The sequence below is a fragment of the Ascaphus truei genome, chromosome 2 (assembly GCF_040206685.1).
Source record: "Ascaphus truei isolate aAscTru1 chromosome 2, aAscTru1.hap1, whole genome shotgun sequence".
NCBI lineage: Eukaryota > Metazoa > Chordata > Amphibia > Anura > Ascaphidae > Ascaphus > Ascaphus truei.
This window is the reverse complement of record NC_134484.1, coordinates 415,382,593-415,398,490: the sequence shown is the minus strand read 5'-3', so window position 1 is coordinate 415,398,490 and position 15,898 is coordinate 415,382,593. Positions and strand designations below refer to the sequence as shown.

Here is a 15,898-nt window from a genome sequence, read left to right as displayed (position 1 = left end):
CTCAAATGAGAAAAAAAATACTATGTTAGACATACTGGGAATATGCTGAATCTTGTGAACCACCACAAAGGCATCTGACAGCCCCACTTTCACTGGATGATTAGTTGAGTTTATCTGCATCACAGGTAGAGGAATCTGCAAGATAAACAATTGTATTTGGATTACAGTACAAACAGAACAGCAAGTCAAGAAAATAACAGTTAAGTGTAGAGCCATATAATTACATTGTCATTGGTCTAACCCTGTCACTGGGGGAAGCTGAAATTAATACAAATCAAATAAAGAGCATATACACTGCTAAAGTGCTAAGCAAGTTTACTCTTTGTAATTAGAACACAAAAGGGAAGTGTGTGTGTGTATATATATATATATATATATATATATATATATATATATGTAACTCCATTAATTATTTAACTTTCTGTCCCTTAATAAAGCAATTATTCATTCAAAATAGTATGTTTTTTTTTAATTAATCAGTTGTGTAGTATTGATAATACTTACTGCATTTTTTAACTCATTATGCCTTTTTTAATGAGTTTTAATGTATTAAGCTTACATTCAAAATCCTATACAGGATTTGTTTTTTTGTTTTTAAATATACTGTATCTGTTGTTTAGTATTAGATAATATTGTTGTTTTTTACCCCCCCCCCCACTATTTATGCCCCTTTTTTATGCCTTTTTAATTAGTTTTAAACTATGAAGCTGCTATAACAACCATTTACAAATTCACAGCACGTCCTCTTTTGGAATAGCAGCCATTTTGTGAATTCGGGGAAGCAGGATCTTTGCCGATTGATCACGGGAGAGTGGATCGATCAGCAGCTTAGATAATTACATTTCCTTAAAGCTAAGCAACAGCTGCATTTATTAAAACAAACATACACAAAATTGCTAAGCTGTCTAACTTCGGTATCCAATATATAAAACTTTTTACACATTTGAGGCACGTTTCCTTGGCAGATTTATGGCAGCTCTATTACCTAGTGCACATTTGTACCTGTTTCATGGCAAGATATGCAGAATGTGACACATCTTATGACTTTATCTGCTTCAGCTATTTCCACACTCTTCTTATTGTTCAATATTTTAGAACTAGTCCTCTATTCTTTAGTATAAGAATGTAAAAAATAAATAAATGCTTTTTTTGGAAGAATAATACAATGCTCCAAAGAACTAAAATAGCAGCATAACTATTAACTTAACCCTTTCACTGCTGTAAGACTGGTGGTACATGGGTGCCGCTGGTCTTCTGGGGTCATATTTGTTTAATTGCTCAGAGTAGCGATCACGTGGTCGCAACGAGTCCCTGAGGATGTAAACTGAAAATGATCGAAAATAGAATGAAGTTCCCTGTAATTCATAAGGGCCCCTTGTGTGCCAGTCCTCATGATATACAGGGAATGCTGTAAGGGCAGCTTAAGGGTTAACTATTTTACTATCTTACAGAAGTAGCCAGTTAAACTACGCATTTCCCTTCTTTTTTTTGTTGCAGCGGCTCTGGAACGTAAGTCTGGCTACATCTTTAAATCACATTTGTATGCAACCATTTTAGCCAAATCTTAATCATCAACATTATCCTATCATGATGGATGTAAGAGCCTTGACTTCTAATTATGGTGCAATATTGCGCCTGAGGAAGGGAGATCCCTGAAACGTTGTGCATTTGCAACCTGCAAATAAACTGCTTTATTACACTATAATGTCTGGTGTCAGACTTTATTAGAACAGTGTGGCAAGAAGATATCCAGCTTCAAGTTTAACTACGTGTCAGAGGTGGGATCCCAGCCACTCTTCAACTGCCTGTACCTTACAAAGAAAAAGGACACCCACAATAATTATGTAAAAGGAGTGGGTAAGATTCAAAACCTTTATCTCTACTGCAATGGGTTGACACCTCCTGTAGTCACAGAAACACTCTGGTAATTCTCTCTGGCAAATGTCTTTGAAGTACACCAAACGTCAGGGGCGTAACTACACTACTGCAAAACCCTACAATGCAGGGGGGCCCGAGAGCGGGGGGCGGCCCTCGGCTGGCCAGCACTGGAAGTTTGGCATGGCCAGAGATCGGGCCCAACCTCCATGTTGGGTTGCTGGGGACTTTGTTTGCTGTGGGGCCCTCACACTAATACCCTCCCCCTCCCACCGGTGTACTTGTGTCCTGGTCGGTGCTAGAAGTTGGGCCTGTCCAGAAATCAGGCCCAACTTTTCCATCCGCCAATGTGGCCCCAGCTTCCTACCAGCACAGGACCTGAGGCCTCGGCACCGTCCCACATTGCCCACAAAGCAAGAGGGGAGAATGAGTGTGAGGACGGGACAAGGGATTGATTGTGAGAGGAAGAGTGAGAGAGTTAGAGAGGAGGGAGAGTGAGTTAGAGAGGAAGGGGAGTGTTGGAGAGAAGGGTGGGAGAGTTTTAGAGAAGGGGATAGTTAGAGAGGAGGAGGAAGCGCTGTTAGAATAGTTAGAAAGAAGGGGGGAGAGTGAGAGAGGGGGGCCTTTAAAAAAATTGCAGGGAGTGGGGGTCAAAATTGTAGATGCACCAATGACAAACTTTGACTTTTCCCTAGTGAGTTTCTTACATTTCATGCAGATTGATTAGGCGCAGTGAATGCAAAAGACCCTCTACATGACCAGGAAAGCATTAAAATTTACTCCAAAAGCGCATCCACATTTGTTTTGTGATCCACAGCCTATAGTACATGCACCCCTGGAAATCCACACAACTCCAACATATTAAGGAATACGTTTACTAAAGAATGATAAATGAAACAATCTAGTTATCTGTGTGTAACCCCCCCTAGTGGGATTACTATTGTCTACTAAAAGGGTTAATTGGGAGTTAGTCGGTTAATGTTGAGGAAAGACCTTAGCTAAATGTAACTAATTCCATGTTGCTAATTCTATGTAGGTTATTATGTAGCTAAAGTATCTCCAGTCAGGTGTCTGGCCACTCCTAGTTCCAGAACCTGACCATGTATGAACCCTAATAGGTTAAGGATGTCTGTCTTTTGCCCAGTTACAGGGGTAGGATACTGACATCATACTGGTGTATAAAAGGAGCCGCAGACGCTTCCATGCCCGAGGCTCCTGGAGGACACCAAAGGAGAGGATTCTCACTGTGTTAAGTGTATGACGTTATGTCTTATATGTGCAACTTTATGTGTAGAAGTCTGGTCACATTTTTATTATTTTGAAGTTAGTGAAGAATGTCCCTTATATAGGAATAGCCACAGGAATAGCCAAGATGCAGAAGGATGACATCTTTCCTTGGAACAGGATGTGCGTGACACTTCAAGTAAGGGATCCTTAGAACAGGGGTCCAGGGAAGTGGCACACCTAGAGTTTCACTAACGCCAACTCTACGCTTATGCACACCAGGTTGCCATAGTATGGACTGGTAGGGAATTGTAAGGATGACAGGTAGATGGGAACCTCGATAGAAGCTACACCCCTACACAGAGTCCTGGACGGTACCTGGAAATGCCTCAAGTTCACTGAAGTCAGAGATTGCATTTCCCTATAACCCAGGGTAATGGAAGGTGACAAGCTATGTGTGCTTCCCTGGTGACAGAAGACTAGCCAACCTAGATTCCAAATATATATAATATTAACATTGCTTTAACACATGTTTGTGGATATGCAATGTTAGTGCAATGTATTATTTGCATGTCATTTTCCCAAACAAAGTAAACTATGTCAAACTGGATTAACGTTATGTTGTTCTCTTTAATGGATAACTGTTACTATTAGCATGATGTTAAATAGCTTTACAAAGCTTAGCGTATATGGACATAAATGGGTACCGATATTCTCATTTACATACACAAATATTGTGTTAACTTAGTGTTAAATAACTATAGCGATACAAATAAGCAATATATCATGGAAACCTGCGTTAATCAGTGCTAGTGATGTAATGGGGGAGGAGTGGAAGGTATGTTTTACGATTTCTTCCAAACCCCCATGATTCCTGAGGTGAACCAATGTATTGTAAAGGAATTTCTTCAGACACCAAAGGTGTTAACATACAACATAAATACCCTACAAATAAAAAAACCCAAAGCATAACATCCATATGGGGAAATAATAAGCATTTAGTAGCCCAAGTGGCCAGGTAGTCATTGGGTTGACCTTGACCAGCTGACTACATAGGGGTTTATATATGCATATATAATAGTTAGGTTACACCTAAATTAGCCATTACTCACATCCAGAACCTAAAATATGGCTTTTGCTGGCGAGGGGAAAGAAAGAAAGAGAAAGGTAAGAGCCCCCTTTGCATTGCTCTGAATGGGAGTAAGGATAAATCATAATTAATGTTAGGATATTGGAAGCTAATGCAACATAATGCTACAATAACGTGACATTAAGCCTATGCTAATTAGATATATTCTGGCCATTGTTTTTGCATACCTTTGTGGATTCATGTTAACCCTAATGAAAAAAACATTATTTGTCCTGATTTAACAGAGCTTAAGGTATTTGGGCTTATAGATGCATGAGACAGAGAGAGCCTACCGTGTTTGAACCATATAGATATTATTTTGAAATAATTGTCACACTGCTAACATACAAGGTTACAACCAACAACTAAGATAAATACATTTAGAAAAGTTTGAATACGTGAGCCAGCGAGTGCAATAACGCATTAAGTCAGCTACTTTTGTCTGCTCACCCTGAAAACCTGTTGTGTGTATCCTGCGGCAACGCGCATGCAAGAGCATTAATGGCACGTACATCAGTGTAGATATTTGCTATATGTTCTTATCCTATCTGCATGAATACACAATGCTGCAATGAAGTGCTTTTTGTTCCAACATTTGTGTGGGAGGGTTAGTGAGCATGTCCTGAGGACCTCATATTGCGATTTGCGACTGAAACGTTTGGTCACTCTGTATTTTCGTACTTCATGTTAAATATGTATGCAAATTCTACTCTTCATTTCTGGTGTTCTTTTGTGTGCTCTGCTTTCTCTGCATTTAAACTTTGTATACCAGGTATTTATATGATGCCCCCTGTATTGTTTTCAATTATTTTGATTTAACTTCTCTTTCTTTTTTTTTGTGGCTTGAGCAAATATATATATAAATATATATATAAATATACTGTAAGTGTTAGAGAATTCAGAATGGAGAAAGACATAAAAAGTAATGTTTTATGAAGTAGATGGAAAATATATATACTATGTAAATAAAAATAGGTTCATGTAAAATATCCACTTTTTTAGGAAGCTCTCATCCTAACATTTTTATCAAACCAAATGATGAAAGTTAACATAAATAGTAGAAATGTGGACCAATGAAAAATAACAATTACAGTTCAATTTCTTTGGCAAAAGTGACTGTAGGTAAAAAAAGAAAGAAGGGGGAGAAGCGCACAACTCATAGTGTAGTATAAAAATATGTATTGAGTGAAGAGATCAAAGGTAAGTAATGCATGTACATGAAACCAGTTCTTTAAAGCATGTCCTGCAACAACTGGCATGGGTTTACCACAGCTGATCCGCGTCTACCGCAGGGGAACGGCGTCACCGACTGTTGAATCCGGTGGCTGAGGATATTTTATCTAAATAACTTTCTTAGGAATTTTATCTAAATAACTTTCCTTGGAACGCGAATCACGTGGCATAACACTTTTTTCATTTTGTACTTACATTATTATTGTTCTCCAGAATTGGATTTAAGTGTGGTATTTTAAATCAATTTGTGCACTGCACCTCTTTTCACAATTATAGTTGTGTTGTTCTCTCTATATTACCAGAATCAAGTGACTTCAACTCCTAATGAGAGGGGTGCATTAACTACAGTGTGATAGCCATTATTGACCAGACAATAGTGCAGGATAATCACTACTGCACTTTTGGGAATAGACCCTTTTAAATGGCATGTAGGCGATACTGCTACGGTAGTACTTAATTTGAAACACGTATTACTGTACCTAAATAAATATTCAAAATATTCTTTGTGCACATTGACACCCTCAGGGAAACAATGGCAGTGCATTTTTCTGACTACATTTAGGATGGAAATGAAAAAGCAATTGGAAAACAAAATACTTTATGGTTGAGTACGTTGGACTGCACCTATGTTATGCTCCTTTGGAGACAATATTATATTTTAGCCAAACCGGTAGTTATTCAGACAGGCATGTCTCTGTCACTGGTACTGTATATTAAAACGTAGCTGTTGTCTAACTCAGGGGAGCACAGACATTTTTAGCTACACCCCCCTGCCTGCTCCCTCTTGCTCTCACCCCCCCTCACCTTGCTCAGTGGCGTCAAATGATGCCGTTGCCATGGAGATGGACGTGTGACGTCACTCCACATGGCCCCGCGCGTCCCTGCAGCTCTTCAGAATCCCAGTAAATTAGTTGCAGAGGCCTCACGCGATCCCCCGGCATTTCATTTAAATGCCTGGGAGAAGAGTGCAGGACCTCTGCAAAAGCCCGCCCCCCCCAGACAAAACTCCCACCCTGGGGTGCGCACCCCCCACTTTGCACACAGCTGGTCTACCATACTACTTACTACAGCTATTTAGTACTAAGCTTGTATCAAACTAAATGGGACTGCAGGAACCCCCCGCTGTGTTAATCCGATGACCCATTAGGAATCTCACAGAGATGTTGAGGCATGTTGAGGCATTTACCGTGAGATGCCTTTGCTTTTACCCAGGCAAGTGATCGGAAACTAGTGGCTGCATCTGTATGAATGAACAATAACATGTACACTAATGCTGCACACCAAGAAACTCATTCAAAGATATTTGTAATTACCGGTGCCCTGGGTCAGGGACACCTGTCTAAAAAAAAACTAAACTTGAATAAGAATAGATGATCCAGGGCACGTCAGATTTTTCAAAGGATTTATTATGTCAGAACAGCTCGGCGTTTCAACCTGCTAAGAAGTCTTTCTCAAGTGACTGGCACTTGAGAAAGACATCTTAGCAGGTTGAAACGTCGTGCTGTTCTGACATAATCCTTTGAAATATCCAAAGTGCCCTGGATCATCTATTCTTATGCATCTGTATGAAGCCACAGCTTTTTGCTTTTCCAGACGCGGTTCAGCAGACAGTAAGTCTTGCTACATCTGTATCAAGTATTAAATTTTTTATATTTTTATAATTGTCTTCTCTTTTTTGTATTATTGGATATGAACAGTGCCCTACATACTGTTCCGTACATAGTCCTACTTTTTTTCTGTTTTTTTGAACTACACTTATTTCTTTAAATAATAATAATAACATTATTTATATAGCACTTTTCTCAATGGGAATGAAAGCGCTTCATACATTGAAAGCTAACAGTTCCCAAAAATTAAATGAAGACATTTAAAACTACAAAATAAATCAAACACATGATACAGCTAAACCCCGTTATAACGCGCCTCGTTATACCGCGATTCGGTTATAACGCGGTTTTCCCGTGGCTCCCGTTTAAAAAAAAAAAAAAAAAAAAAAACATTTTTTTTTTTGCACACTGCACACACTCACTGCACACACACTGCTCATTGCTCACACTGCCACACTGCACACACACTGCACACTGCACACACACTGCTCATTGCTCACACTGACACACTGCACACACTCACTGCACACACACTGCTCATTGCTCACTGCCACACTGCACACACACTGCACACTGCACACACACTGCTCATTGCTCACACTGACACACTGCACACACACTGACCACACTCACGCACACTCACACACACTTACGCACACTCACGCACACTTACAGACACTCACACACACTCACACACACACACACACACACACTTACACACACTTACACACACTTAGACACTCACACACACTCACACACACTTACACACACTTACACACACTTAGACACTCAGAGACACTCACACACACTTACACACACTTAGACACTCACAGACACTCACACACACTCACACACACTCACACACACACTCACACACACTCACACACACTCACACACACTCACACACACTCACACACACACTCACACACACTCACACACACTCACACACACTCACACACACTCACACACACTCACACACACTCACACACACTCACACACACTCACACACACTCACACACACTCACACACACTTACACACACTTACACACACTTAGACACTCACAGACACTCACACACACTTACACACACTTAGACACTCACAGACACTCACACACACTCACACACACTCACACACACACTCACACACACTCACACACACTCACACACACTCACACACACTCACACACACTTACACACTCACAGACACTCACACACACTCACACACACTTACACACACTTAGACACTCACAGACACTCACACACACTCACACACACTCACACACACTTACACACACACTCAGACACTCACACACACTCACACACACTTACACACACTTACACACACACTCAGACACTTACACACACTCACAGACACTTACCCACACTCACACACCCATATACACACACACACTTTCTCTCCCATATATACATACACACACACTCTCTCACTCTACACAGACGGGCCGCGACCAGCACCACCACCCGCTCCCCCCCCTCCTCCCGCGCAGGCAGCGGGAGCACCGGGGACAGCGGTGGGGAGAAGAAACCCCCCGCTACAACCTCCATGCAGGCAGCATGGTTCTGAGGTAAGCGGCGACCTGAGGGACATCCCCACTCCCATCTCCTGCCCCGCGGCCTGTCCCGCGGTGACAGGGTGAAGCGGGGACAGGAGGGACATCCCCGCTCCCATCTCCTGCCCCGCGGCCTGTCCCGAGGTGACAGGGGGAAGCGGGGACAGGAGGGACATCCCCGCTCCCATCTCCTGCCCCGCGGCCTGTCCCGAGGTGACAGGGGGAAGCGGGGACAGGAGGGACATCCCCGCTCCCATCTCCTGCCCCGCGGCCTGTCCCGAGGTGACAGGGGGAAGCGGGGACAGGAGGGACATCCCCGCTCCCATCTCCTGCCCCGCGGCCTGTCCCGAGGTGACAGGGGGAAGCGGGGACAGGAGGGACATCCCCGCTCCCATCTCCTGCCCCGCGGCCTGTCCCGCGGTGACAGGGTGAAGCGGGGACAGGAGGGACATCCCCGCTCCCATCTCCTGCCCCGCGGCCTGTCCCGAGGTGACAGGGGGAAGCGGGGACAGGAGGGACATCCCCGCTCCCATCTCCTGCCCCGCGGCCTGTCCCGAGGTGACAGGGGGAAGCGGGGACAGGAGAGACATCCCCGCTCCCATCTCCTGCCCCGCGGCCTGTCCCGCGGTGACAGGGGGAAGCGGGGAGCGGAGGGACATGCCCGCTCCCATCTCCTGTCCCGCGGGATGAATATGCGCTAAAGCGCGGCGGCCATTTTTTTTTCTCGCGACCCCGTTAGTAACGCGGTGGTCTCGGGGTGGACCCCGAGACCCGCGTTATAACGGGGTTTAGCTGTATATTAAAAATCCACTGAAAAAATACTGAATTCCAGATAGGTTGTGTTCATTCATCAAATGCCCGTTAAAAAAGGTAAATCTTGAGCCTGTTATTAAAGATTTCTATGACAAATGCCTCTCGGCCATTATGAGGCAGAGCATTTCAAAGAGTAGGAGCAGCATGACTAAAAACTCAGGTCCCAAAAGAAGTGAGAGAAATTCTGGGAACTGATAGAAGTCCCTCACCTGTGGATCAAAGTGAGTAAGAGGGAGTATAGGGAACCAGCAGATCTTTCAGATAGTTGGGGCACTGTTTATGTAGGTCTTTGAAAGTCAGCAAGCGAATCTTGAGACAGATTTGCCATTTTATAGGCAGCCAGTGCAAAAAACATAGAACAAGTGCCATGAGGCAAGAACGTTTCTGGTTAGCTAACAACCTGGCAGCGGCATTCTGTTCCACCTGCAGGTGGCGCACCTCTGTTATTGGAAGTCCCAGATAAAGCACATTTCAGTAATCCAGGCATGAGAACACAAAATGAACCAGCATAGGGAAATCCTCTGGATTTGATCATGGCTGACACCTGATGTTTAAGTGTCAAAACAAAATCGAGGACAAAACCAAGATTCCGCACACGGTCAGAGTGTAGTAGCTGGGAACCCTTGAACTTAAGGCCAGTTGTTTGACCAAACTGAGGTCTTGTTGTCATCAGATGGTGAGAACCCACCACAAGGACAGTGGAGAAAAAAGTTTGTGAACCCCTTAGGATTTTCACATATTTCAAACCTAAAATGTTATTAGATCTTAATCTACTGTAAGTCCTAATAATAGATAAAGATAACCGGATCAAACAAATTACACAACAACATGATACTTTTCAACGTTTATTTATCTACAAATGATTCAATATCCATGTGTGAAAAAGTATGTGAACCTTTAGAATCAGTACCTGGTGGCACCCCCCTGAGCAGCAATGACTTTAACTTAGCGTTTCCTGTAACTGCTGGTCAATCTTTCACATTGGTTTTGAGGACTTTTGGCCCATTCCTCCTTATAGAACTGCGTCAACTCAGTGACATTTAAAGGCTTCCTTGCATGGACAGTTCGCTTCAGGTCCTGCCACAACATTTCCATGAGGTTTAGGTCTGGATTTTGACTACGCCATTCTAAAATGCGGAATTTCTTCTCCTGCAGCCATTCTTTTGTAGATCTCTTTGCATGTTTAGGATCATTGTCTTGCTGCATAATCCACTTTTGCTTCAGTTTACTGATGGATAGCCTGGCATTTTCTGAGGATGAAGCTCAAAATTCACTGTGGGGAAGCCATGTCTGCAGCTTGAGCGACCCTAGAGGATCTGTGCAGGAGAGGGATCGAGGGGAGAGCTGAAGGAGAGACTCCTAATATGCTAAATGCTTAAAAGAACTTCCCAAATGTGAGTGTAACCATTGGTTGATAGTCAATACATTGATACACCTTTGGAAACAAATTACACTACTGTATGTTTCTTTTTGTTCTCTACTCGTCCTTTTTTTATCACTAAGATTTCTGTTACATGTGAGTTTGTTTGTATGTTAATTCAGCAGGAAGCACCCTCTTATCAACGTTTCTGTGTCCATTGCTATGCTTTGTAATATTTTTCCAATAAAAAATACATTTCAGGTTAGTACAAATTGTAGTATTGTAGTTCACAAACAAAGTCATGTTGATGCTTCTCGAATACTTCTGTCCAGCGATTCAGCAGCTAAACTAAATAAAATGGGTCCTACAGTAATACCCTCTATTCATGTGAGGATGTCCTGTATGCACTTTTTATGTGATGATACAGATGTGACAAAGGGTTGCAATACATGATCAACATAAATGCTAGCTTTTTCAGTTAGTCATCCTATCTCTGACACTAATGGATAGCCAATGGATCTGCTGGATTTTGTGAGTAGACTGTCAAAGGTTGCTATTCTTGGGAACTCAATCATTATAAACATACAGTATAATTTTTTTGTGAGATCACTTGACAATATTACCCCTTTGTCTGATGGCTTGATGATTATATCACTCAATTTCATGTATTTCACTAATGCTACCTGGTCTGATTTACTTTTGTTATCAGTAACAATGTTTGAATATCCTTCCTTCCTTAAAATCTTTTGTCTCTTTTGAATTTTCAATGTTTTCTTTCCTGTATATCCTCATCCAATTTATCAAAATATTGTTTCAATTTAGCCACTAAAGTTGTACATTCTTGAGATATATTCCAACTGGCCACCTCCAGTCAATTGTATTTCAATGTCCTCATTCACCAAGTGTAGTTTTTAGTTTAAAATACAAACAAAATATACAGCTCACTGAATAAATGAATTGTGTTAGATGAGTGTGCCCAAAATGCCTAGTTTGACGTTGGGTGCAATTGATGAGCTGATAATTAATGAATAAACAGAAAAGTTGGAGGGCGAGAGCATATTAGTGCCCCCGTCCACCACCTTAGAAGCTCATTTATCAAACGCACTCCTGGGCGTTTAAAACTTAACATTTAATAATTGTCATATTAAAATGAATTCTACACACAGAATATTAATAATAAACACACAAATGTACTAATACAGGGAGGGAGATAGGGAGGTGGTGTTGGGCTAGAGGTGTATGTTGCTTTATCATCTATCTGAAGTTAATCACACATGTAGCTAATAGGATATATAAAAATCTGGAAACAGCTGTGACTGAACACTCTGCTAGAAACATATAAGCAGCACTCACCACGCCAAACGCCGTTTGGGATCAGAGAGAGTCTGGTATTGTTGGTACATTGTATCTCTGTCTGTGCTACAGACCCGGTTTTATTTGCGCTTGTTATCTGGTATAGCAGCTGCCTTTTCACTCTGTGGCTAATGGGTGTGCCTGTCTCAGTGTTACTCTGTGCTCATATCAGCAGGTTTAATGTTATGTACATCATATATTAAGCTATACTACTACTGATTTGTACCATTACTGCTGTTATACTGGGGGCTTCTCTGCACCACGCACAACAGGAGATATGATTGCTGGATGCTGATTGCCCCCTATTGGATTTAGTTGCATGAGCACTGATTATATCAGGGCGGCATTTCCACATACCACAGCCTTATTTGTTTGCTGCTTATATGTTTCTAGCAGAGTGTTCAGTCACAGCTGTTTCCAGATTTTAATATATCCTATTAGCTACATGTCTGATTAACTTTTGTGCTGTGTATGTCAACGTCATTAGGCGTAGAGTCAATCCACATACCACCAACCTGTTATTGTGTTGCACCTAGAGTGATAACTTTATAACTTAACAGTTTAAAGTAATAGTGTATTCATCAACATCTTACTGCTAAGTGCTACATTTCACAATACAGGTTGGTTTGATCGATATGCTACGCCTTATGCCGCACAACACATATATGTTGTTATAGTGATTAGGGTCCCATTAGCAGCTGTTATTCAGAGATCCTGTGTTCTATAATTATAGGCCTTATTTGGTGTCAATTGGCTTTTCTGAATTTATTCAGATAGATGATAAAGCAACATACACCTCTAGCCCAACACCACCTCCCTATCTCCCTCCCTGTATTAGTACATTTGTGTGTTTATTATTAATATTCTGTGTGTAGAATTCATTTTTTTTTTTTATAACTTGTATTTTTTATTTTTGTGAAAATACAGCATATATACATCTTATTTCCAGTACTGTGACATGCATTATTCATATCTCTTATGTATGGTAGCTGAACACAAACATTGTCATCAAAACAGAGTTATAAGCAACGACATAAACTTAAATAATAAATAATCATAAAGTAAAATTAGGTGGGGGGGGGAAGAGGAAGAGGGTGGGGAGGGGGAGAGGAAGGGTGGGAGGCCGCGGCTCTGATCAACGCTTCAGGGACCGATGTCTGGATTAATTTGTTGCTGCTGGGTGGGCTACTCCATTACCAGAGAACGCATCTAACTACTATTAAAGCAAAACGGTGGATCTCTCCACCCCAGGGATGTCTGTCTGGGCCAGCCAAGGCGTCCAGACTTTTAGGAAATTTTCGCCAGTGTCATTGACTAAACTTGTCAATTTTTCCATCTGGCATACGAACCAAATTCTATTCCGGATTTTGGGGATAACAGGAATTTCACTTTGTTTCCATAATGCTGCAATCTCGCACCGCACGGCTGTAGCAAAATGTGCTATTAGTTTAAGAGTTGCTTTTGAGAAGCCTTGTCTTGCCCTTCCCAAAAGGAAGAGACCGGGATCAAATGGGATGTCGAGGCCTAAAAGCCTCTGAAGCCAATTAATGATTTTTTTCCACAATGGAATCATTCGGGGGCAGGACCACAGCATATGTAACAGATCAGCGGGTTCTCCACACTGTCTAGGACAGAGTGGAGAACTACCGTTTACAAATTTGGATAGTCTAAGTGGGGTGAGGTACCACCTCATTAGGACCTTATATGCATTCTCCTTTAATGTTGTGCAAATCGAGCTCTTAGCAGCTGCTGTTGCTATTTGGGTCCACTCGTCTAAATCTAGGGTCTCCCCTAAATCCGTTTCCCATTTTAGCATGTAACCTAGCTTGTGGGTGACTTTAATTCCAGAACCGATCACTTCTCTATACATCTGCGATGTGAGTCCCTTCGTGTTAGTCTCATTCAGACAGAGCTTTTCGAATGTTGTCAAAGGTGGGTATGGGGTTGAATTATTGTAGAAGGCTCTGATCTGGAGGTATCTATAAAATTCTGAATGTGGGATATTTTTCTCTTCTATAATTTGTGCAAATGATATGAGTTTGTTGTCTACCACCAGATCTTGTAATCTCATAATATTATGCTGTTTCCAAATTTGAAAGTTAGCGCTAGGCATACCCGGAGCAAAGTGTGGGTTACCCCATAGGGGTGTCATAAGGGTTTTTTTGGATATAAGTCCGCATCTAAATTTGGTAACATCCCAGATTGCTAATGAATTGGTCATTGAGGATAGCGGCTGCTGTATAGCGGATTTTCTTGCTATTTTTGGGTTCCATAATAGGTTGCTTAGTTCCAATGGGGAACAAGCTTTGCTTTCCAATGCTACCCATCGCTTTGTAGAATTCATTTTAATATGACAATTATTAAATGTTAAGTTTTAAACGCCCAGGAGTGCGTTTGATAAATGAGCTTCTAGGTGGTGGACGGGGGCACTAATATGCTCTCGCCCTCCAACTTTTCTGTTTATTAGTTTTTTAGTTTCAGTAGTTGCATTAGATAACATGAGCATCTCATGAGTATACTGTAGATTCACTTTTTTTTTTTTTTTTTAGGAAATTCTTATCTGCAAATTGATTGGCTGGTGGATGGTTAACTCCCACCCTGTGGTATTAAACCTGCCTTAATATCATTATGAAGTATAGATATACTGTATCCTACCACAGTCGTCAATATTGCTTATACAGTTTCTCCAGATTGTGAAAGTCATATTTAATATTCTGTGAGGTGGTTTGACCTTTTCAATATTGTGTCTACAGAAAAAAACATCATCTGCTTCATTTTACAAAGATTTAAATTCATTTTTTTGTGTGTGTGAAAGGAAGCCAGCCATAACTTGTTGCATGTGATCAGGAGCTACTGTAGGGACTGGAAGAAGTAAACATAAAAAAAATGGAGCTAATGGTTTCCCAGTGGTTGGTTCAAGACAGGGTAGTGCATAGAGGGATATTTAATATGATTATTTTATAAATGCTATTAATCAGAATTATTTTATTATTTGTTTTAACTCTATGAGTGAACCTTATAAAAACATATGTTTTTAGATTTGCTTTTAGAGGTACTCTATCCTCTGATTTACAGATAGATTATTTGAAAAACTTTTTTTTAAAGTTGATTGTTACAGTTCCCGTCATGTTTCTAGCAATATCAGCTGGATCAGAAATATTCCCTTGAGCCAATTTCAGTGGATTAAGAGGAACTGTAGCAGGCTACCAGATTGCCTGGAGAAAGTGAAGGACTTTAATAATCGCTTCTTCGCTAGAGGATATGATTCACATCTTGTGGAATTGGCTATGATTGGAGTCAAATATTTAGATATAGATTATTTAATAAACCATGAAATAAAGACTGTTGTACAAATATCTGTTATTACAAGATATAATGCAGCTGCAGGAAGTTTTAGGAATATGATTGAGAATTATTGGAATATATTACTGTGCAATCTCATTTTAAAACTTCTTTTACCACTCAAACCACAGATGGTATTTAAAAGAGCTAAAATGCTTAAAAAGTCACTAGCACCTAGTGAAATTAAAATGAAAAAGTAAACCCAGTCTGATGTCTTTAGTATTACCAGCAAACCTAAAGATTTTTTTCCTTGCGGAAATTGTCTCGTAATCTGCTGATAAATTTTCCAAAAACAAAATGACGTATTTCAGGATTTATAAATCATTTAAGAACATTTGTGGTATATTTGCTTGTGTGCACTTGTGATACTCAATATGAGGGTATGAGTAAG

The 15,898-nt window shown here is 41.1% G+C and overlaps 1 protein-coding gene across 2 annotated transcripts in view; it reads right to left on the bottom strand.

The window, feature by feature from the left end:
- Positions 1 to 15,898, bottom strand: part of PLXDC2 (plexin domain containing 2) — a 656,766-nt gene that overhangs the window by 220,124 nt on the left and 420,744 nt on the right. For both annotated transcript variants that reach the window (XM_075587530.1, XM_075587531.1), the window contains one exon: positions 36 to 135. In XM_075587530.1, coding sequence (XP_075443645.1) covers positions 36 to 135 — 100 coding nt within the window. The remainder of the gene's footprint in view (positions 1 to 35; positions 136 to 15,898) is intronic.